Here is a 24,566-nt window from a genome sequence, read left to right on the forward strand (position 1 = left end):
TATTATACTATAAGGTGTGCAGGCAACAGCTCAGTAAAACAAACGTTTTTCTCATCACACTGAGGTAGTGGGGGTTAGGGCTTCCACATCTTTTGGGGATACACAGTTCAACCCGTAATAGTAGACGTGTGTATGTTATCATAAGTGAGGTATCTATTCAAATATTTTGCCCATTTTTAAAAACTGGCTTGTTTGTCTTATTGAGCTGTGAGAATTCTTTTTCTGATTCATGATTTACAAGTCCTTTTTCTGATACATGATTTACAAATATTTTCTCCCAACACGTGGCTTGTCTTTTCATTTTATTTTATTACGTTTTTTATTTTAATTCCAGTATTGTTAACATACAGTGTTCTGTTAAGACTGGTGTCCTGTCTTTTCTTTTTATCTTAATGAAGTTGAATTTATGTTTTTTTGGTTTTTTTTTTTTATGGTCTGTGCTTTTATGGTTGCATCTAGGGCCTCTGCCCCACCCAGAGTTTATCAACCTTGGTACTATTGACATAGGGAGAGGTAGCTTTGTTGTGGAGACCGTCCTGTGTTATATGGGACATTTCACAGCATCCCTGGCCTCCACCCCTCGGATGCCAGTGTTAACGACCCCACTCCAGAGTTATGACAACCAAGAATGTTTCCAGACATTGCTAAATGTCCCCTGGGAGGGAACAAGATCACACCTAGGTGAAAACCATTGGCCTAAACCAACACTGCAAAGATTTTCTCCTGTGTTTCCCTCTAAGAGTTTTGTAACTTTAGCTCGTACATTTAGACCCAGGACCGTTCTTGGTTCATTGTTATGTTTGGTGTGAGGTAAAGATCTAAATTTCTCTTTTTGCCCATGAGTACTCAGTTGGCCCAGTACCATTTGTCGAAAAGACTATGCTTTGACCCATTGAATTACTTTGTCAAAATTGTACCTCTGTAAAAAAGAATTGATTGGCATAAATGTAAGCATTTATTTCTGGACTCCCGTTTCTGTTGGCTTGATGTATATGTCTGTCTCTGTTGCTGGTACCACATGATTTTAGTTGCTGGGGCTTTATAGTAGGTTTTGAAATATGAGTTATCCAACTTTGTTCATTTTCCAAAAAAACTTTTAAATAAATTTGTTTTGTTTAGTGTTCATTCATATTTCATGTAATTATCTAATTGGGTTTAATCCTGCTATCTGCAGTTTTCTATTTATGTCACCCTTTTATTCCTCTGTTCTCACTTTCTTTACATGCATTGCCTTTTTTTTTTTAATTTTTTTTAATGTTTTTATTTATTTTTGAGACAGAGAGAGACAGAGCATGAGTGGGGAAGGGGCAGAGAGAGAGGGAGACACAGAATCTGAAGCAGGCTCCAGGCTCTGGGCCCTCAGCACAGAGCCCAACGCGGGGCTTGAACTCACAGACTATGAGATCATGACCTGAGATGAAGTCGGCCGCTTAACCAACTGAGCCACCCAGGCGCCCCTGCATTGCCTTTTGTACTAAACAAATATTTGGGGGGCACCTGGGTGGCTCGGTTGAGCGTCTGACTTCGGCTCAGGTCATGATCTCATGGTTCGTGGGTTCCAGCCCCGCGTCAGACTCTGTGCTGACGGCTCAGAGCCTGGAGCCTGCTTCGGATTCCGGGTCTCCCCTCTCTCTGCCCCTCCCCTGGTCATGCTCTGTCTCTCTCACTCTCAAGAATAAATAAACATTTAAAAAAATGTTTTTAAACAGGTATTTCTTAGTATACCATTTTAATGACTCTCTTGCTTTTTGGCTGTATTTGCCTTTTTCCTTTTAAGTTGGTTCTAGGAATTGCGGTGTGCCTATGTTACTTACCACAGTTGACTTCTGGTCAATACCGATCTGTTTCTGGTAAAAGAGGAGAATTTCGCACTAGTATGGCCCCATTTCTGTTCCTCTTTTGTGCTCTGTGGCCATATATACTACATCTATATTTATTATTGGCCCTGTGTTGTAACTGTTTGCTTTAAATAGTCACACGTCTTTGAAAGAAATACGGGGAAGGAATGTATCTGTGTCTCCACCCGCATGTTTACCATTTCCAGAGCTCTTCATTTCTTCCTGTGTGAAGTGACCATCTCACGTTAGCTCCCTTTCGCCGGAAGCCCTGCCTTTAGCGTTTCTGGTAATTCAGGCCTGTGGACGACAAGTTCTCTGTTTTTTAATATCTGGAATTGTCTTTCTGCCACCTTCATCTTTGAAGGCCCATTTCCCCGGATATAGATCTCTTGGCCAACAGGCTTTTCTCCGTCACTTGGAATATGCCAGCGCTTTGTCTTCCGACTTCCAGTGTCGCTGAGGAAAAGCCAGCTGCTTTTTCATCTTGTCACTTTTCATCGTTTCCCGCCAGCTGATGAGTTCTTTTTTCCCCTGTTCCTTGAGATTTTGTTTTTAGTTTTGGCTCCCAGCAATTTGATTGTGATGTGTCTAGGTGTGCTTTTCCTTGTACGTATCCTTGTTCGGGTCCACTGAGCTTCTTGGGTCCATAAATCATTGCCTTCCGCCAAATTTGGGGAGTGTTCAGCCATTGTTTATTCAAGTATTTTTTCTGCCCCTTTCTCTCCTCTCCTTCTAGAAATCCGATTACACATACAATGGAATATGTGATATTCTCGGACAGATCCCTGAGGCTCTCTTCATTTTTCTTCAGTGTCTTTTCTCTCTATTCTTTGAGCCAGATAGTTCTGTTGGTCCGTCTTCCAGTTAAGGGATTTTTCTGCCATCTCCTATCTGATGCTGAGCCCATCCACTGCGTTTTTCATTTCAGTTACCGTATTTTCAGTTCTAGAATTCTATTTGGTCCATTCCCCAGTCAAGATTCTCTGGGTTTTTTCACTCATCTTCAGTATATTTGCCTTTTTACTCTTGGGCATGTTTTTCTTTAATTCTTTAAACATTTTCATGATAGCTGCTTTAGAGTCCTTGTCCTCAGAGTCCGACATCTGAGCCTACTCAAAGTTAGTTCTGTCGGCTACTTTATTCGTCCTGAGAACTGGCCACACTTTTCTCTCTCTTCACCACGTCTAGTAATGCCCTTGGCTGAAAACGAGACATTCTAGGTAATATGTGCTGGTGATTGCAGGTTATGCTTTGTTCTCCTGAGTATTGTTGTCTTGCTTGTTTTAGTAAACAGTTAACCTGCCTGGTCTCTGGCTGTGCAATCTCTCTGCCCGGTGGTCTGCAACCAGTGGCCTCTCCGTGTATTATGTCCCCACTCTGGAGGGCTCCCTGCGTAGTCTGTCGGCCAGGCAGAGATGATGTTTATGCGCCTGAAGTCAGGAGGATTTCCGCCTGCTGCCACTTGAACTATGTATAGGTTGAGGGACACATTTAAAAGTGCAGAGAATTTGTAAGTTCACCCAAGCTTTTAATTTTCACTGCCCCCCTGCCCCTGGGGCTTTCTGCCTGTATTTGTAGTTTAGCAGTGAGTCAGAGATGCACGGAGATTTTATTATCTCAGTCTTTCTGCAGCTTCCTTGCTTCGAGATATCCCCCCTTAGCTTCTTGGCTGCTCTGTTACTTGTTACCGAGTCCACACCTTCAGCTGGTAAAGCTGTGGGTTTTCACTGCCTGAAATAGATGGGAACTCCCCAGGCCAGTGGACCATAGATGCGCCTTTCTCCCCGGGCTGCAGGAGTGCCTCCCCGGGGAGCAAACACTTCTCGGGTTGCTGCCTGCCACTGGTCATCTTCCAGAGTTCTGAAATGAGGCCTTTTAATAAATCTGTCACATTTTGCACTTGGTTTCTGTAGAGGGGAGTTGCCTGGCCTACTAGCTCCTATTACCAGATGCCGTCAGGCACTGTTGTGGGCCCTGGGGATACAGCAGTAAGCAAAATAGATACTCTGTCGGGAGAAAGCAGACCTTCAACAGATGAGCAGCCAGAACTATAATATGTCGCATGACAGTGCCTTGAAGAACAGTCAAGTGGAAGGGCACCAGGGAGCAAGCCCCGTGACCGTAGGGACAGCAGAGGTCAAGGTCCTGAGATAGAAGCGTACTTGGGTGTTCTAGGAACCAGGAGAAACGGAGAGGGAATAAGCTTTGGAGCAGAGAAGATAGCAGTGGTCCGATCACCACAGGCTTTGAGAAGGACATAAGCTTAATTTATTCTGAGAGGAAGGAAGCTGTTAGAAGATATTTTGTGAGAAGTCCCATTATCACTCCTCTTGCATTAAGTGCAAAGAGTGCCCATTTACTGCTTCAAAGTGAGAAATAAAACTGCCGAGTGAATTCAGTAAGTCATTGATGGGGCTCGACTTTCGTGCACCTGGACTCAGCTTGGAGGCACTGAGTTCTGGGCCGAGGAGGCATTCTGGCTTAAAAAATCATCACCCGTCTTGGAACCGGGGACCCTTGTTGGGTCCTGACTCCGCCACGTACGAGAGTCGGTTTCTCTAAGCGGGCCAGTTGCTGGCTGTCGTAAACAAGAGCTGTGCTCAAGCCAGGGTCTAACCCGTGTGACACATAGTCGGTAAGACGGTCTCCGTCGTATGTGAGTGCTGACAAACCGTGAGGGTAGCAAACCGCCTGCTTGTCCAGGCACCCAGACTCTTCGAACTGCGAGGTGACCTGTGATTGCTCCTTTTCACTCATACTCTGTCATCATCTTCCAGAAACTGTAGCTCATCGTTCTGAAAGTCACTTTCATCTTCCTGTTCATTTCCTCTTCTCCACATCCTTGCTTAAACCTCATCCCTGTGCCCTGCTGATTGCTCAGCCCCATCTCTTTGCTTCCCAGCCTGCATGTGGCCGCCAGACCATCTTCCTACAGCAGGGCTTGGGGCATGCAGGGACACGAGCACTTGATTTCAAATCGGGGAACGTTTTAATCTTCCCAGAAAGTACAGAAAATAATATAACAGACAGCTGTGGCTCTATCCCTTCATCCGGCCCCACCCCCCACCCCGCCCTCCCTTTCTCCCAAGAATGAACCACTGGCCTGAAGTTGGCGTATACAATTCCACGGAGGATTCTGTGCTTTTATAATATTGTTCTGGTTCCGTAAACAAATACGCCGTTGTTTCACGGGTTTTAATTTCACGTAAATGGCTTGGTACTCTATGAATCATTTACCAACTTGCTTTTTCCACGTAATGTTATGTGTTAAGAGATTTATCCGTCCCAATACGTGCTGCCCTGGTTCATCGATTTAACTGCTGCGTGGCATTCCATTGGATGCTTTTATCCATTCCTTTCTGAGAGACAGCACGTTGTTCCTGTGTTTTCCACAGTGCAGCGAGGAGCTTCTTCACACATGCCAATGCTTCTCTGAAGCACGCACCTGGGCCTCGGCTTGCTGCGTCACAGGGTGTAACAGTCTCACCTTCACCAGACCCCACCACACTGCTCTCCAGAATGGCTGAACCCATTTACACGTTTACATGCTCCCTTTTAAAAAATACTTCTGGGGGCGCCTGGCCGGCTTGGTCAGTGGAGCATGTGACTCTTGATCTCTGGGTTGTAAGTTTGAGCCCCATGTTGAGTATAAAGATGATCTTAAAAAAATAAAATCTTGGGGCACCTGGGTGGCCCAGTTAGTTAAGTGTCTGACTCTTAATATTGGCTCAGGTCATGATCTCATGGTTCGTGGGTTCAAGCCCTGCTGTCAGCGTGGAACCTGCTTGGGATTGTCTGTCTCCCCCCTCTCTCTGTGCCTCTCCCACACATGCACACTGTGCTGTCTCTCTCTCTATCTCTCTCCCTCTCTCTCTCAATAAATAAACTTAAAAAAATTAATAAAATCTTTAAAAAAAAAACCATTTCTATGTTCCCCATTACCTAATAAAATGCTAACAGTGGCATTCAAAGCCCTCCTCAATGAGACCCCAGTCTGCCTTTATCTTTTCTTTCACTACTAGGTTTATTTCTTCACCTATAAAAATAAGGATAAATCGTCATTATGGAACTGTTGTGAGATTAATGAGTTAATCTGTGGCACATAATGGACACACACGAAACTGATAGTGTCCTTTTCTTCTTTTCCGTCCAGACAGAATCCTCGTGTTCCTCCTTCTGGAGCTATGCAGAGTAAATCTAATCCAGAAAAGCCGGGGGGGCGGAAGGTGGGGGGGGGTTGTTAAAGCCAAGGCTAGGACACCATCTTGCTCCCTGATAGATAGCTCTTGGCAGGTCACTTTATTGTTGCAGCTCACTGGGGTCTTGGGTCAGATTCTTGTCTCGTGTCATTGTGCTACCCATATTCCTCATTGCAAGTCCAAGGTGACAGGGAACTGGCGGGGCCAGGCACAGAAGCCTCTCCGTACTCCCCCAGACACCCTAGGAAATGACAGATGCTTACTGACTATGGGACAGCGACTGGCTAAATCTGAATAAGAAGGAAGTGGTTCAAGAATCAGACTGCCTGGGTTTGAGTCCTGCCCCGCCACTTACCAGCTGTGTGGCCTTGGGCAAGTTGGTTAACCTCTCTAGGCTTGGGGCACCTGGGCGTCTCAGTCGGGTTATGATCTCTCTCTCAGCTTATCTCACAGCTCATTGTCCTTATCTATAAAGTAGGAATATAAATGCCCACTTCATCAGGTGGTTGCAAGGATCCAATGACATAATCCCAGCAAGACGCTAGCACAGACTCGATGCGTGTTAGCTGGTTTTAACATTAACATCGTAATCCAGAGGCAGGCTGGATTGGAGCGGTCCGGAATCTTCCAGGGCAGGGGCTCCTCACATGTAGCCCGGCCAGAGCTAGGACTGAGGCCACTGAACGGGTGGCCCCAGGTGGAGCTGGGGGTGGAGAGCAAGGAGGAGAGAAGTTGGGCACCCTCGGTGGGTAGACAGGGGAAGGAGCCTGTTGCCAGTGCAGACTTCCAGTAACAGCGGGCCTGGGAGGTTTTTCCTGAAAAACGGAATGAGTTCAGATTCCTACCTTGCCCTCTGTCCCCACCCCACCCTGGGCACTTGAGAAACACTGACGGAGTCTTACTTTTCAGATCTCCTTCGTCTAGATTCTACGAGGACTTTGAGGTTCATCTAAATGTTCAGAACATGTGTGGTTTCTTGAATAATAGTTTTTCTTTACGACATTCTTGCTGACACATGAGAAAATATCTTCATTATGTCAGGGGCGTGGTTTTCACTTCTGGGGTGGGGGTTTCTTGTTGCCGAGCCCTACCCCTGCTCACTCCCATTCGGGGGCACACCCAGGCTTGGTCCCAGGGTCTGTTGCTCCCCTGAGCCCCCCACCTCCTGAGCATACTCATGGAACCCCTGTTCAGAAGGAACTACGATTCGGGTTGCCCGAGTCCACTTGTCTGTATAAGGCATGGTCTCTGGACCCTGCTGTGCTGTCGGCTCCTGTCTTTGACTTCCATGCCTGCGAAGCCTCCAAGTCTCTTCCGATGCTGTGTGCTATGTATTGTAATAAGCTCCCTTTTCACAGAGCAGCTATGCCCCCTTCTCCGTATATCTTGCTATTTTCACTTAGACTTCAGAGGAAGTTTAAGCAAGCAACTTGAGCAGCTAAAGCCATGGATTAAAAGAATCAGGGAGGGGCACCTGGTGGCTCAGTGGGTTGAGCATCCGATTCTTGGTTTCGGCTCAGGTCATGATCTCGCTGTTTGGGAGATCAAGCTCCACATTGGGCTCTGTGCTAACAATGCAGAGCCTGCTTGGGATTCTTTCTGTCTGTTCCCCCCCTCCCTCTCTCAAAATAAATAAACTTTAAACTTCAAAAAAAAAAAATATATATATATATATGTATATGTATATATATGAATCAGGGAAGTAAAAGGTATTGGGTTTTCTCTGGTTTCTATCATGTGGTTACTTGTGAACTGAGCTGGTGGTTAGACCAGCTGTCAGCACCCCGGGATGCCTTCATTCTGTGAATGAGGAAGTTGCTTCTCGAACAACTTCTCAACATCACGATGAGTCCTCCAGGATCCAAGGCCCACCTGCATCCGCAGTCCCGGGCACACACTCAGAGCTGCAGAAATGGGAAGGATCCATGGCGCTGGGGAAAATATGTTCATTATACTGCCCGCCAGCTCACCTCGATCCACCCTTTCTCTCCCACGTGGAGTGATTTTCCCTTATTTTCACAAAGAATGAGATTTGCAATTCAGTGTTCTGAAAAGGTGTCTCAAATTTAAACTGCTGGTAGAAGTCTTGTAATTATTTCAAGTGGAAAACACACTTGATACTTTCACTTGTCATACGTGAAACCACTTGAATACATTCTGCTCTCCGCATTATATCTGGAAGAATCTGAGTTTTCAAATGCGTTTAGTGGTCCACCTTAGTTTTGTTTTCAGGCCAGTTGCTCAGAATCTGGTTTGTCTGGAGTATTATGTATCTAAAGCCTCCAGTTAAGAATCTGGTAGTGTCATAAGATCACCAAGCTGCTACGGGGAAGCTTCGTATTAGAACATCTAAATTCATCTCAGCTCAAGTGCCTTTTTTATGAGGCATTCTTCATTTCTGGAAGTAATCAGTTATCCCTGATCTGCACCTTGAGTAATCTGATGCATTCCGCTCAGGTACATAAAGACCAGTAATTTTAGTAAAATTCCTCCCAACAATGGTATTTAAAACCCATCCCAATGAGGCATCTATTCTTGAAGCATTTCCTTATCCATCAGCTCCTTGCTTCACAAAGCAGATTTCAAAATCTGTTTAATTTGGAATTCACAAGCAGCTGGGAAAAGTTAGCAGTGTGGCTGGTGCTGTTTTCACAGGGTGCCTTCCGGCCCCGGGGCGCCGCCACGCTCAGCCCCTCGCACCGGCTGGCGGAGAATAAAATTCTTCCCATCTACACTGGGGGAAGCTAATGGAAAGGAGTAGCTTCCCTCCCCGGTAGACCACATACGCTCTAATTATCACGGAACGTCTCCCGGGTTTGTCCGTTGCAGAAAGTGCTTAGACATCCTCAGTGGTTTCAATCTGCTTGGCACCCACTGAGAAAGTAGAGCAAGGGCCCCGCTATCAGCAAAGCATCGTTTCTGGTAGGCTCTCTGCTTACATTTCCCACCGCATCTAGCGCTTTCTTTCCTCTGCCTCCCCAAATCTCCCTCTGCACATAGTTTCCCAAGTGCTGCCACAAACGGATTGAATAGCACTGAATTAAGCTCTTGCTTCTCTTTGTTAACTTGCATTTTCCAACCCAACTGGTGCAGCTCATTTTACGTGCGCTCTTTACATTTCAGAAGTCCTAACGTGCCTCTGCTTCCTTTTCACTGATGGTAGTGTTTCTTAGGAAAACCACGGCTGTTACTTGTCTCTATCTGTACAGTACATGGCTTTTCAAAACCGGAGAACCTAAGAAATGTCCTCAGTCTGTAAGTCGTGATTTTCAAGGAGGCGGCCAGATGATCTCATCTGACGAACGGAGAAACTGAGACACGCCGACAAGAATCATGTCTTTACGAATTCACAGCCTCAGTACGCTTTCTTAACCAAGAACTATCAATTTAGTCATGACTCCCATGTCCGTTTTCCTGCCTTTGTGCATTTTACCCTAACCTGATATTCTTGGTGCTTCCCTACCACGTGCACCAGAGGAAGCAAATTCTCCAGGCCGACTCTGGAGCCCAGGTTCTCTCTCTGGCCCCGCACTCACGTATCACACTGCGGTTCGAGTTAACTTCCATTGGACGGTTTTATATATTAGAGACCAAATGCAGAAATTGTCCTGTGTTTTTAGAGATTGGGGAGGGCCTATCAGTTGTCAATGAATTTAACTATAAAGTAGTTGTGATGAAAAAAAAATAATAACCCAGCTTCAACTTGTTTTAACTAAAAAAAGAAAATTGAATACATATTTCAATGACTCTCTCTTTTTTTTTTAAGTTTTTAAAATTTATTTTTGACAGAGACAGTGTGCGAGCATGAGCTGAGGAGGGGCAGAGAGAGAGGGAGACACAGAATCTGAAGCAGGCTCCAGACTCCAGGCTCCATGCTGTCAGCACAGAGCCTGACGCAGGGCTCGAACTCATGAACTGTGAGATCATGACCTGGGCCGAAGTCGGACGCTCCACCGACTGAGCCACCCAGGCGCCCTTCAGTGACTCTCTTACTAGCAAGTTTAACTTGTGCTGAGAGTGTGTGTGCTTGTGTGTGTGTGTGTGCGCGCGCGCACAGGTTGATTTGCAAGGGAGTGTCTTACATATGTACTTGTCCAGGGGAAAGAAACACCCTTGCTTGCACGGGCTGAGGTTAGCCATCGACCACTGATTTTTCATCGAAATGGAATGTGGACGTTTGTGTTGTTTCCTAACGTTTCATATTCCGCCCTGGCAGGGGAGCGGTGTATCACCCGTACCTCCGTGAAACTGTGATTCATATGACCTCTTCCAGCCAGTGCCTGCAAGGCTTCGGTCCCTGGAAACGGGATGAAATACTACTCCACTGCCCGGAGCTCCCTGCCACTCGACCCTGACCACAGGGCCATTTTCCTGAAATAATCCTGTAATGTACACACTGTTCGATCGCTAAGATGTTGGCATTTTAGTAAACCAAACTCTAAGCCACAGCGGCACTGTAACTCTCACCTCGCTGTCCCAGAGCTGACCTCGGGCAGGGCCTCACAGATAACATTTCCTTTAAGGACGCCGAGTGAAATTTCAGGATAGTGGGTGTACTAGCGCTGGGCCGAGGTGCCGACTCAGGCAAGGCAGCGGGAGGAGAAGGCAGTTGCCCCGTGGAGAGGAGTCGGGACTGGGGGTGAGGTTGCTCTCGAAGGTGGTGGTTCTAGGGAGGACAGGAGTGCACTTTCTGTTTGGGATTAGACGGGACAGGAAGGAGAAGGATGGGACCGAGGGCTCCAGAATGCCGCTGCGCCCTGCCCTTCGCTCTCTGCCCCGTTGAGCTCCCTTTCAGCCGGGCGTGGGGACCCTCGGGCCTCAGAAGACCCGGGCAATCCAGCCTCAGCTTCCTCAGAAACAGGCTTCTCTGCAGGGCCCCAGGGGGCGGAGTCCCAAAGATCTGGGCAGAAAGGGGCTTCCCCCAGCTTAAAGTTGAGACTCCTGGCCTCCAGGCCAGCCTGTCACTGCGGACTGGTCACTTCTCTCAGGCTCAGGGTCCACACTAGACAAAATAGGTGTAGTAAAAGTAATCCAGACGGAGTCACTGTGAGAGCTTCAGATGTAAAGTGCCATGGAAATAAATGCAAGGTGGGTTCTTCAATGTTGCTTAGGTACGAGGGCGTCACAGAGATGCTGTCGTATGTAAGCTGGCGGGGGAGTGTCTGCTCAGCTGCCCAGGCCACGAGTAAGACAATGCTGATTGTTAGAGAAGGCTCTGTGCCTTTGGGGACCACCTAGAATAAGTCAAACCCCCTTTTCTTAAGACAGCCTGCCCTAGGTGACGTTATCTAGTGATGGCAGATGGCCCTGTCCATCTGTGTGCTAAAGAGAACTGAGAGAGATGGCCTGTCCCCCCAGCAACAGCCCTGCCTGGAGGCTGCCCTCACGGGAAGGTGAGCCCTCAGATCCCTTGACACCTGACTCAGATAAATCAAATTCACAAGAGACCAAGGCACCCAGAATGACCAGATATTGGTTTGAAAATAAGGACCGGGCCACACATGTTTGCAGAATGGAGCTCTTCCTTCTTGTTGGCAAGTTCAGAGGAGCCACATTACAGGTTGTTGAGTGGGCAAGGAATCAGGGGAAGGATTGATTAGAGATGATCTCAGGGACTGTTGTCACCAGGCCTGGGGCATCCCTACGCCCCAAGGCTGGACCAGCACTCGACTGCCAGCTTCCTCAGGGTCCCAACCTCCCTTTTCTCACTTCCATGGCCACCCAGCCCCCTTCATAGACACATTCCTTCCTTAGTCCCTGCCAGGTGAAGGTCTGGTCTGTTTTGGGTTGATCTCATTGCTGGTCCCCCCACTACCCAGTTCCATCCAGTGGTAACATCTGGCAAAACCATAGTATATCACCACAGCCAGGATTTTACCACTGAGACACTCAAGAGCCAGACGATCTCCATGACCACCAAAGTCCCTTTTACAGCCACCCCTACTTCCCTCCCACCCCCTGTCCTCCATGCCCCCTGGCAACCAGTAATCTGTTCTCCAGTTCCACAGTTTTGTCATTTCAAGAATGTCACATAGACGGAATCATATAGTTTATAACCACGAGGACTGGTTTGTTTCACACGACGTAGCTCACTGGAGAGTCATCCAGGTTTGTGTGTGTCAGTAATTCCTGGTGTGGGTGTGCTGCGGTTTGTCTCATCGTCCTCCTATGGGGACATCTGTCATTCTCTGTCTTGAGTTATTACAAGAAAGCTGTTACGCGCATTCATGTAGAGTATTGTATGACCATGAGTTTCCCTTTCTCTGGGATAAATGCCCGAGAGTGTAGTTGCTTGGTCGCATGTAGTTGTGTGTTTAGCTTTTAAAGAGACTGCCAAATCTTCCCAGAGTGGCTGGACAAGTTTGTGTTCCCACCAGCAGTTTATGAGGGATCCAGTTTCTCTGCATCCTCTCCAGCATTTCTTTTTTTTTTTTTTTTTTTTAATACATGTATTTATTTCGAGAGAGAAAGAGAGCAGGGGAGGGGCGGAGAGAGGGAGAGAGAATCCCAAGCAGGCTCCACGCTCTTAGTGCAGAGCCAGAAGCGGAGATCCAACCCATAAACCATGAGATCATGACCTGAGCCGAAATTAAGAGTCAGAAGCTTAACCGACTGAGCCGCCCAGGCGCCCCCTCACCGGCATTTCTCATGTTAGCCATTCTGACAGATGAAGAGTGCCATCTCATTGCGGTTTTAATTTACGTTTTCCTGATGCCTAACGATGTTGAATATTTGTAGGTGCTTATCTGCCACCCATAGATCCTCTTTGGTCTCTTCATGTCTTTTGCCCATTTTCTAATTGGATTGTTTGGGTTTTTTCTGTTGAGTGTTGGGAGTTTCTGGTATGTTCTATAATCAGATACTAGTCCTTTATCAGATATGTGGTTTCCAAATCTCTTCTCCCAGTCTGTAGCTTTTTATTCTCTTCGCAGGGTCTTGCAGCAAAAGATTTTTAATTTTCAATTAAACCCGGTTGATCAAATGTTTCCTTTTATGGAATGTGCTTTTGTTGTCAGGTACCAGAACTCTTTGCCTCATGGATCTTTAAGCTTCCTTCTATTTTTTTTCTAACAGTTGGATAGTATTACATTTAAGTCCATGATCCATTTTAAAATAATTTTTAGATAAGTCACGAGAGTTCGATTGAGGTCCATTTTTTTCCTATGCATGTCTAGTTGTTCCAGCGCTATTTATTGGAAAGGCAGTCCTTCCTCCATTGAACTGCTTTTACACCTTTGTCAAAAACCAGTTGGGCAGGGGTGCCCGGGTGGCTCAGTCAGTTAAGCGCCTGACTCTTGATTTTTGGCTCAGGCTGTGATCTCATGGTTCGTGAGTTTGAGCCCTGCCTCCGGCTCTGCGGAGCCTGCTGGAGATTCTCTGTCTCCCTGTCTCCCTGCCCCTCTCCTGTTCGCGCTCTCTCTCTCAAAAATAAATAAATAAATATTTTTTAAAAATCGGTTGAACATGTTTGTGTACATCTGTTTTGAGGTTCTCTATTCTGCTCTGTTGATCTCTATGTCTTTCCCTCTACCACTTGGTCTTGAAACCTGTACCTACAGAAGTCTTGACACTGGGTATACTGATTCTTCCCACCTTATTCTTATTTTTCAAAATTTTCCTAGCTGTTCTAGTCCCTTTGCCCTTTCCATATAAATTTTAGAATAATTTTGTATATATCTGCAGAAAAATCCTTCTGGGATTTTGATAGAAATTACAGTAAATTTATGTACCAATTTGGACAGAACTAACAACTATGTTGAGTCTTTCAGTTCGTGAACAAGGTAGGTCTTTCCATTTATTTAGATCTTCAGTTTCTTTCATTAGCACTTTATAATTCTCAGCCTACAAGTCCTATACATGTTTTGCTGGATTTACACCTAAGAATTTTTATTTTTTGTGAATTATAAATGATACTGTATCTTTAATTTCAGTGTTTTAAGTTCATCACTAGTATATAGAAATTGATTTTCATATATTTATCTTGTATCCTGTGACCTTGCTGAACTCACTTATTAGTTCTAGGATTTTTGAGGGGTTGATTCCTTGGGATTTTCTACATAGACAATCATGGCATCTCCAAATAGAGATAGTTCTTTTTTTTTTTTTTTTTAATGTTCATTTATTTATTTTGAGAGAGAGTGAGTGAGCAGGGGAGGGGCAAATAGAGGCAGTTCTGTTTCTTCCTCTCTGATCTATATGCTTTTTATTTCCTTTTTTTTTTTTTCTTGCCTTATTGCTCTGGCTAGAACTTCTAGCACTAGGAATGAATAAGAATGAATAGAAGCAGAAATCTTTGCCTTGTCCCCAGTCTTAAGGGGGAAAGCCTCCAGTCTTTGATCATTAAGTGTAATGTCAGCTCTACGTTATTTATCGAGTACTCCTCTTTTCCTATTTTTCTGAGAATTTTTGTCATGTTGAGTTTTTTCATGCCTTTTTTCCATCCATTACTATGACCATATGATTTTTTTCTTCACAAACCCCTCAATATTATGGATTACAATGTTTAAATTTTAAATACTGAACCGGACTCTCACTGCTGGAACAAACTGCACTTGGTCATGGTGTATAATTCTTTTAACATAATTGATCTGTTGCTCCATTCTGTTTGTTAAGATTTTGCTGAGGATTTTTTTTACCTTTCTCTTAGCTTGGTTGTTAAGGATTTTTGCATTTTTATTCATGAAGGACTTTCGTTTGTACTTTTCTTTTTATGGTACTGTCTTTCTCTGGCTTTGGTAACACAAAACCTTCATGAAATGAAATAAGAAGTATTCCTTCCTGTTTTGTTTTCTTGAAAACATACAGAATTGGTGGTATTTTTTAAAAGTTTGATAGATTTCTCCAGTGAGACCACGTAGGCCTAGAGATTTCTTTCAGGGGGATTTTTAAACTATGAAGGAATTTCCTTAGTAGTAATAGGACTTTTCAAGTTATCTTAAAATTATATCAAAATTTCATATTGAGAGGCTTGTGATAGTTTGTGTTTTTATCTGCGTTGTCAACCCCATGTGTGCAGAATTACTCATAGTGATCCCTCATCCTTTTGATATCTCCCGGATCTGTAGTAATATCTTCTGTTTCATTCCTGACATTGGTCAGGATAATTTTATTAATCTTTTCCAAGAACCAGCTTTTTTCTTTGACTCATTTCTCCCTTGTTATTCTCTCTTCCTTTTCACTGATATCTGTTCTTTATATTATTTTCTTCCTTGTGCTTGCTTTGGGTTTATTTTATTCTTTTTCTATGTTCTTGAGACTTCCTAATTTTTCATTTGTCTCAAGAACGTAATTGCTCATTGAAGCACTTTTGTGACAACTGCTTTAAAATCTATGTCAGATCATTCTAGTCGCATCTCCGTTACCTTGATGTTGGCATCGATTGGTCGTCTCCTTTTGTTCAGTTTGAGAGAGCTTCCTGGTTCCCGGTATGATGAGTGATTTTTTATTTAAGCCCAGATATTTTGAGGATTATAAGACTTTTGATCTAATTGAAACCTTCTGTTTTAGCTGGCTGCTTCTGATACTGCTCTGGCGGCGGGGGGGTGGGGGTGGTGCGGGGGGGGTGGCGGTGAGTCTCCTCCTCATTGCCGCCAGGTGTGAATAGAAGACCAGGATTTACACTCAGCCTCTGTTGACACCCAGGGGTGGTAGGGGATGGGAGGAGACTCCTTGTTACTGCAAGACAGGGGTGGGAGTTCCGGATCCCTACTCAGCCTCGACTAGTATCTCTCTAACTGGAACAGGAAGGAGTGCCTCATTAGTGCTGCCCACAGAGCCTCCCCTGGCACCACAGAAACATGTGGGCCGTGGTAAAAGCATGAATCTCCACCGGGCCTCCTCTGACGGCATCAGAGCAGGGAGAGGGGGTATCTCGTCACTGTCGGCTGGAAGGCTGGGCTCTCCACGTGGTCTCCACTCTCTCCTGGGGATGGGGGGAACCTCATTACTGCCCAGGAGGGATGAAATTCCCCCTCCCTACTCGTCTCACCCCAGCTGAGGATGTGGGGGTGCCCGATGACAGCCCAGTGAGGGTAGAAGCCTGGACTCCCGAAGGCCCTGGCAGGTGTGGTTGGGACGGGGCCACAATATTTTCTGCGGTGTTTGGTTATTTTCTAAAACTTCTGTCATTGCTAGGCCCTCCCTTTCCCGGTCCTTCAGCTAGAGGAGCTCCCCAGGCTCTGGGGAGACTTTTTTTGTCTTCGCCACTCAAACGTTGCTGGGCTGCTGGCTTCTTCAGCTCCCGAGTGTGGAATCTGTAAGGAACCAAGGAACCCCAGGGAACTCAGCACCTTTCACTCCTTGTGTCTTTGGGGACCCAGCCAGTCTGCCTCCTTCTCTCTGTCTTTCAGGGTCTCTTGTGTTTATTTTATATTTAACGTCCAGTGTTTTGAGGCCGTACTTGGTGGGAGGAATAGGGAAAAGTATATCCACTCCATCTTCCCAAAAGCAAAACCGCTCTTCTCTTTTTGATGAGTCTTCTTACTTATTGACTGTAAACTGCTTGAGAACAACAAGCCTATAACGTACAGTTGCTGAAGGCCTGTGCATGTGAAGGTGCTTCATAGTTCTTGGTGGACTGGCCTGGCTATTCGTATGGTCCCTTGACCTCCCAGAGAAATTCTGAGAGCTGTGACTGAGGGAGACTATTAAGTGTCTCATTGAACCTCTTCACACCTGTGGCCGTGGAGGTGTCCACAGGTGCCCAGCTTCCGAAAGAGGCGGGCTGGTATTTTCCCTTTTGGCTTCATGGTTCAGGTTATGAGCAGAGGACAGACTGCCCCTGAAGCCGTTTGAAATGCAAACCCACCAGTTGCTGTGGTTGGGCAGACGCCTTCTCATTCCGTTGGCAGGTGCCCACTTGGGGACCCAGCTGTCTGGGAATGTGCAGCAGGGGGATCCAGAGCACTGACCCCCGTGTGTCCTTTGAAACAGGAGGACCATGACACTATGGAAGCTGATCTGGACAAAGACGAGCTGATCCAGCCCCAGCTTGGAGAGCTCTCAGGCGAGAAGCTTCTGACCACGGAGTACTTGGGAGTAAGTACCACATGAGGGGGTGGGGGAGAAGTAGAAAGGAGAGGTGGGCCATTGATGCGTTTAGCCTTTGCAATGACACATGACTGCGTGGTTTGGTCGATACTACGATACTATGTTTATGAGAGTGTTGGCCAGTCTGCTTCCAGCGGCCCTGAAGAGCACTGTGGCCCTAGCTACCTGTCACAGATAGAGCTGTCGGTGAACAGAAAAGAGATCAGGATATAACACGAGGGCACATGTCAGGAGCCTTCCTAACATCCAAAGGTGTGCCCGCCTCAGTAGTAATCACCCACCTGTCCAGCTTCTTAATTTTCGTGTGCCTTATCTAGTAGAAGGGAAGACTGGCGGGTTTGCAAGTCATCGGCACACCGGTGATGGCTGAAACCATCAGAGCGGGCGAAGAGATGCCTAACGAAGCAGAGGGTGGAGAGAGAGAGAGAGAGAAAGTGAGGGGCTGAGGACAGAGGGGCAGACCAGCAGGTCAGGAGTGGGAGCAAGAAGCGGGGCCTCTGCGAAGGACAGAAAGTGACCAAAGAGGCTCGAGGAGAACCAGGATAATGTAGCGCCACGGGAATCGGAACGGAGGAGTGTTTCAGGATGGATTGAGTGGCCAGTCCGGGCATCCAAGAGGCCTGTGGAGTCGCACGTCTGAGATGGGGCCATCATCTGAGCTCAGAGAGCTCCCCGCTGACTCCGATGCCCATCCAGCTCTAGGAGCCCCTGGTTACCACCCGCCAGCTAAACAGGGGAGGGCGTGAGGAGGGAGCTGCCGATTGGCCAGGAGAGGATGGCAGTATCGGGGGCCCGCCCGCAGGTGTCTCACGAAACCTTGATCAGAAAGCACATCAATGAGCAGGTGGAATGTTGGAGTGTGAGGTTTCTGAAGGGAGGAACAAGACATGGGGGCCTGTCCGCTCTCCTGGGACAGACAGGAGAGCACACAGGAGTGAAGGCCATTGGCATTAAAAGGAGCTCCTGGAATTTTGAAGCTGGTGTTTGACTGGGTCAGTCCTGTGGACTCTGACATCTCGCATTGCTGGAGCAGAAGGCCAGGAGCCAGTCTTTCAACAATCCTTGAACAACTTGCTCAACAAACAAGTCAGGGACAGTGACTTGAGAAGGAAGAGAATGTGGGTGCAGGTGGCATGACCTTGTAGGAGTAGACAGAAGCAGAAAGTGCCTTCCCATCACTGCCCCCATCCTGGCCCTCCTCATCTCACCCTGGGTACTGTTCTCCCTGGACACCTGCCCCAGTTTTCCTCACCTGTCAAGGAATTTCCGGGGCCCCAGGCTGGAGTACAGAATCTGCTGGTGGAACTCGACGTTAGAGGACAGCCAGAAGCCCATCTGTGGGAGCTTTGTAGGCAAGGGTTTTGGATTTTCTCCCAGCCTGAGCTGGGAGAGTACTGGAGCAGGGGAGTGACTCAGTTTGACTTGTTTTAATGTATGAACTTGTATTTTCATTCTGGTTGCATGATGGAAAATGGACTATAGGTGGCAGGAGTGAAGGGAGATGACCCAAGGAGGCTCTGCCGGGGTTCCACCCTTACCCCCCGTACCACCACCACCCACCACCTTGCCTCTGGTCATGGTCAAGGCCTATAGCCCATCACAGCCCTTTGAACGTCTCAAGGATCAAAGGAATCTGACTGTGGAGGCTCTGTTTACTTTCAGTCAAGTGGGGAGGTGCTCCAGAAACGTTGGAAATGAGGCAGTTGGGTTCCAAGTTGTTGATGGAAGTCTGAAGCCCTAACTAGGCTTTGTTTCCCTTTGGAAGAGCACTGACTTTGGCAGGGAGGGACTGGGCTCCATTTGATAAGATGTGCGTTTTTGAAAGCAAGGCTCTCCTGGGGCACCTGGGAGGCTCAGTCGGTTAAGGGTCTGACTTTGGCTCAGGTCATGATCTCATGGTTCCTGGGTTCGAGCCCCACATCGGGCTCTGTGCTGACAGCTGGGAGTTTGGAACCTGCTTTGGATTCTGTGTCTCCTCTTTCTGCCCCTCCCCTGCTCACGCACTCGCCCTGTCTGTCTGTCTGTCTCTCTCTCTCTCTCTCTCTCTCTCTCTCTCTCAAAAATAAAATATTGAATGAACGAATGCAAGACTCTTTTGCTACATAGGCAGGAGATGAGAATGGAACAGGCAAGTGGGTGGGGCATCTTCAGAGGGTGGAAGCCACGGCCGGGAACCCAGCCCTGCAGTGTTGGGACTTTCCCACAGACACAACCACGCAGGCATGTGATGGTCAGCAAGGACATTCACAGAACTTGGCGAACCGAAACCAAGTGTGAATGCAGAGCGATTTACAGCCCCTCTCCCAGGTGAAGTAAATGCTTATGCGATCTTAGGTTGAGGATGGTGAAGGTTTTTCAACAGCAACAAAAACCAAGGCACAGAACGTCTGGGACTCCCAGCTTAACCGTGCCGCTGGGTGGGGCACAATTGCAGAGCTTTCAGACCAACCAGTAACCCGGTAACCCAGGGTAATGGCATCTGGAAATGGCGTCATTTTACCCTAGCGTGCAGTTCTAAATCTCCCTCACGTATCTTCACTATCCTTTTACCAGGAGGACATCTTTGAATCCAGCAGAAAAGTTCCCTGCACGTTTGTCCGTTACTTTTTGGTGGAAATATGAGTAACACGAGTACAAAGTACAGAAAGATTCATTATATAAACGTGAAGACCCAGTGTCTTAGCTTCCTGGTGCCGGAGGGACAAATTAGTATAAAACACCGGAAGTTTATCCTCTCACAGTTCTGGAGGCCAGAAGTCCAAAATCAAGAGGCCCACACAGCCACGCCCCCTCTGAAGGCCCTGGGGGAGAGGCTCCCATGCTCCTCCAGCTTCCGGTGGCTCCAGGGGTTCCCTGGCTGGTGGCTGCACCCCTCCAGACTCCGCCTCTATCTCCACAGGGCCTTCTCCCCTTCTCTCTTTTGTGTCTCATAGGGACACTTGTCGTGAATCTAGGATAATCTGGGATGATGGCTTCATCTCGAGATCACTAACTTAATTACATCTGCAGAGACCGCTTTGCCAAATGTCACATTCACCACATCCATAAGTTCGTGGGGTTAGAACATGAGCGTATCTACTTGGGGCCACTTTTCAACCCTCCACACCAGGTCACTGTAGGATCTCGTCATGGAAGCAATTTTAAAGTTAGAAAACAATGTGGGGCAGCCACTGGGTTACTGGACACTCCCAGTTTTGCCGTCTCTGCCCATCAGTCTTGCTAAGCTGCCCTCAGTCCCCCGATCTTGATTTGAAATCGACAGCCTGCCAGCCTCTGTGTGGGGCTCATTGATTTCAAAGAGCCGTGCCTTTGGCTCCGGTACCCACAAGGCTTTGAGTTCGTATCTCTGTAACTGCTCGTGCCCAACGAGGGAACCCGCTAAAAACAGAAGACATTTCACCAGGGACTGTGTGCCCAAAAGCACTCACGCCTCCTCTTCTGATGTACGAGGTAGATTGTAGATTTTTCAAGATCACTTGAAAGATACTGACTTTTTGAAACATTGTATCAGAATATTATATTCAAAAAGTTTTCACCGAATTCATGCCATTTGCCTAACACATAGCAGAATGCCAAAAAGTTTAAGACCTAGCTGTCACCTTTGAGAAGTTTATGAAAGACACAGAGCAGACGAAACTGTGCCCTTGGTAGGGATGCAGGTAACAGCAAGGAGTGGCAAGTGGGGCAGCAGATACTGTCCTGCAGGACAGAACTAGCCCAGGCTCTCTCAAAGCCCCAGACCCTCAATGGGGCTTAACGATAGAGCCTAGGACCCTCCTCAGGCCTCCTTACCATAATCCCAGGAACTGGGTATGGTACACACCAATGATTTAGAAACTACTGCTTGGGGGTGAGGGTGGAGGTATGGCAGGGGCAGCCCATCGGTATTGGGGGATGGAAGGAAACCATTCCCAGGATTCCTGGACCCAGTGGCTCACCCCCTGCTAGGCATTTGGAGCCACGCCCTTCCCAGAAGGGCCCCGCTGCCATCCTGACCCTCCCGAGTGTAAGCAAACCGCTCCTGTGCACAGCAGAGCCCAAGCCACAAACAGTGCCACCAACCACTGAGAACTCAGAAAGCTGGGACGAGAGAACAGGTCACTTCCTAAGCTTGCCTGAGCGTGGCCATGGTCACGAGAAATGTGCTGCTTACTCGTAATTCTGGTAGAAAGCAGCACGCCTTGTTTCTTCTTTAGGCCGTGACTGTCAGCAGGTCAAGACTGATGATTTGCCAACTTCTCCTTGCTTAGTTCTGAATTTTTTTTTTTTTTTTGTATCATCCATACTATGCTGAACAATCATTTAATCCTTCCTGAAAAGAATACCCTGATCTAAATAGCTTTGTCGCCTCGGTTAAAAGGGGCGTGGATACGTATCACAGACTCTCAGCTTTTTGTTTTTATTTCACAGTTTAAACCTATTATTAATTACCTTTAACAACAGTAATGGGCACGTCTTAAATCAGTTCAGCACACGTCATGGGCCAAGCCCTGTGCAGACCACTTCGTACATCTGACTCCATTTAATTTGGTCCCTCCCAACAAACTACGGGGGAAATCCTGCTAGTGTCGCATTTTCTAGACAGGAGAGCTGAGGCTGAGAAAGGGTAAGGGACACTCTCAGGTTTATTTGAAGCTGCTTGCCCTTGCCCTGTCCCACTAAGCTGTGCCACCTTCTGGAAGAGCTGTCGATTTTCCAGTGAATTGCCTGCTGCGTCTGAAAATTCAGAGAACTCCAGCTGTGGCATATTCACAGTTTCTGTCTGGTCTAAGTTTCCTGCATAAACTCATTTTGAGGGGGATGCCTGCTGTAAAAGCTCATCACTCCCTTCCCACCGTTTCCTCCCTCTGTCGAATGAAGACCCAAATTCGTTTAGTTTTCCAGAGATTGCCTGAAGGACGGGTTAGCCCTGCCTCCAAAGAATATGTGTATGGAGGCGGGCCTGGGAATCTGACTCTTTATTACCGCCACCCCCCACCCCGCCCCAGTGATCCTGAAGCCCGAGTCTGGGCCACGGAAACTTTGCCACTTGGGCGGTGGGCGCAGCTGGCCAGGGTGCAGGGCCGAGCCCGTCGGAGACAGGGCAGTGCTCCGGGCCCCTGCCATCCCACTGCCCGCCGTGGAAACACACGGAAGGGCCTCGGTTTGCAGTTTTTGCTTTCAGATTTCTTTTTTCAAATGTGTCTCCACTTTGGAGCTTATTCTGATCACTTTTCAGTTATTCTTGCCCTGCCTGACTGATAGTTGAAGTCTCAGTGCTCTCTACATATTGGGAGATGAGTTGGAACCAAAAGTCCATATTCTTGTGTGTGAAAACACAACCAAACAAGCAGGTGAAAAAAATCCCAAGCCGCAAATATTCCAAATCCATTTCTTTTTCAGTTTGTTTCTTGTATTTTTTTTTAAGTTTGTTTGTTTTTAACTAATCCCTATACCAAATGTGGGGCCTGAACTCACAACCCCAAGATTAAGAGTCGCCTGCTCCTGCTACTGAGCCAGCCAGGTGCCCTGTGTATGCTTCCTTCTAATTATAAAAGAAATAGGGGCGCCTGGATGGCTCAGCTGAGGCTCCGACTTCAGCTCCGGTCACGATCTCGCGGTTCGTGAGTTCAAGCCTCACATCGGGCTCGCTGCTGTCGGCACACAGCCTGCTTCGGATCCTCTGTCCCTCTCTCTTCCCCTTCCCTGCTTGTACTCTCTCAGAAATAAATAACACATTAAAAAGAAAAAATTAAAAACATTAAAAAAAAAAGATGGGGGGTGGGAGGGAGGGGAGGATAGGTGATGGGCATTGAGAAGGGCACCTGTTGGGATGAGCACTGGGTGTTATATGGAAACCAATTTGACAATAAATTTCATATTAAAAAAAAAGTCCCTCTAAAGCCTTTTCCAAAATAAAAAATAAATAAAATAAAACAATAAAAAAGAAAGAAATACATGCTTATTATGGGAAAGTCCAAATAAACAGTCTAACCAACCATAATAAAACTCCACCCCCCCAGAGGTAATACCACTGTTCCTTCTGTTATTCTTCCATTTCTCTCTGCACCTTCTCTTTCCTTTATTAGTTAGGACTGGCCCAGCTGCAAAACGCGGAGAATCTGTCCATCCCGCTGATAATACTGAAGGATGTGGACTCCAGGCTCTTTGCATGTCTTTCGACACTCTGCCTGTTAGTATGAAGGGAAGACCCAGGTTTTGTGGGACCTCTGGTTTACAGGGCTTGGGAAGGCTTTCTTTCAATAAAGGAATACAGAGTTAGTTATGAAGTGGATACTTAATCCGAATGAGAATGAGAAAATAAATCACAGTAAAATTCACATTTTAAGAATTGACAGAAAAGTGATGTTTTTATTAATTAGCTGCCTTGCATACCTTATAGGGGTTTTTGTTGGTTGGTTTTTGTTTTATGCCTTTTAATTGCCTCTACCTATATAATAATGAGTCTGTAATGTTTTCCACGGAGAGAAAAGGAAATTTGTCCTTCCTGTAACATATTTGATCAAATTTTGTTTCTCATTATTGATAGACTGGAAAAATCTTTTGGCCTCACATTTAGTTTTTGGTAATGCTGTTGTATACATTTTTAGGGTTGTCGCTAAATTTGAGAACTCCCTCCTCGAGTGTCTTCCACAAATAAACTGTAAGATTTGGGGATATTTCAAGTTTTCTTGCACACTGATTATTCATAAATACTCTGACAACGCGGGGAATTTCTAGAAGCCATTCCTACCCCAGGACAGCTAGCGAAGGTTTGGCTGTGCACCGTGATTGGGAATCATATGAATCTATTCGAAACCTGAAGTAAATGTCATCGAGACTCAGCGCCCCCTTAGCTAAGTCCCAAATTGTCCCCCGTTAGCTAAATCCCAACACCACGCCACCAACGTGAAGGGAAGTATGACAAGGGAAGTCAGAGGAGGAAGAAACAGCAGAAGGGAAGTCAGAGTAGAAAGAAACAGCAGTATTAAGTGCTTGCAGTTAAAATATCCTACTTTTGCAAATGTTACAAAAACATTGGACCATGTGAACACATTGCTAGGGCTTCTTCTGGGTCTTGAAGCTTCAGTTTCACCCACTCCATGGTAGTTCTGCCTCAGTGAGGGAGCCCCTCATTCACACGCTTGTGGCCTCTTGGTCACGAGACGGCAGAGGGAGCTCCCGGCACAAACCCATGATAAAGTCAGGAAGAAGGCCCAACAGGCAGACCAGCCAAATCTACCCCTTCTATGGTGCTCCTTCCCAGGGTTCCAGCTGGCGACCTCCACTGGATTCTTACTGGTCAGAACTGGGTCACGTGACCCCTAGCTGCAAGGGAGTCTGCAAAAGGGAGTATGTTTTTATTTTAAAAAAATTTTTTTTGATGTTCATTTATTTTTGAGAGAAAGAGTGTGAACGAGGGGAGAGTCAGAGAGAGAGGGAGACACAGAATCGGAAGCAGGCTCCAGGCTCTGAGCTGTCAGCACAGAGCCGGACGCGG

At 46.8% G+C, this 24,566-nt stretch overlaps 1 protein-coding gene across 12 annotated transcripts in view; it reads left to right on the forward strand.

Annotated features, from left to right (window-relative positions):
• Positions 1-24,566, forward strand: part of ARMC9 (armadillo repeat containing 9) — a 151,953-nt gene that overhangs the window by 101,623 nt on the left and 25,764 nt on the right. For all 12 annotated transcript variants that reach the window (XR_006220985.1, XM_042995612.1, XM_042995619.1 and 9 more), the window contains one exon: positions 16,970-17,074. Coding sequence is in view for 11 of the 12 variants with exons in the window: in XM_042995612.1 (XP_042851546.1) it covers positions 16,970-17,074 (105 nt within the window). In the remaining variant the exon portion in view is untranslated. The remainder of the gene's footprint in view (positions 1-16,969; positions 17,075-24,566) is intronic.

This window comes from Panthera tigris, chromosome C1, assembly GCF_018350195.1.
Source record: "Panthera tigris isolate Pti1 chromosome C1, P.tigris_Pti1_mat1.1, whole genome shotgun sequence".
Classification (NCBI taxonomy): domain Eukaryota; kingdom Metazoa; phylum Chordata; class Mammalia; order Carnivora; family Felidae; genus Panthera; species Panthera tigris.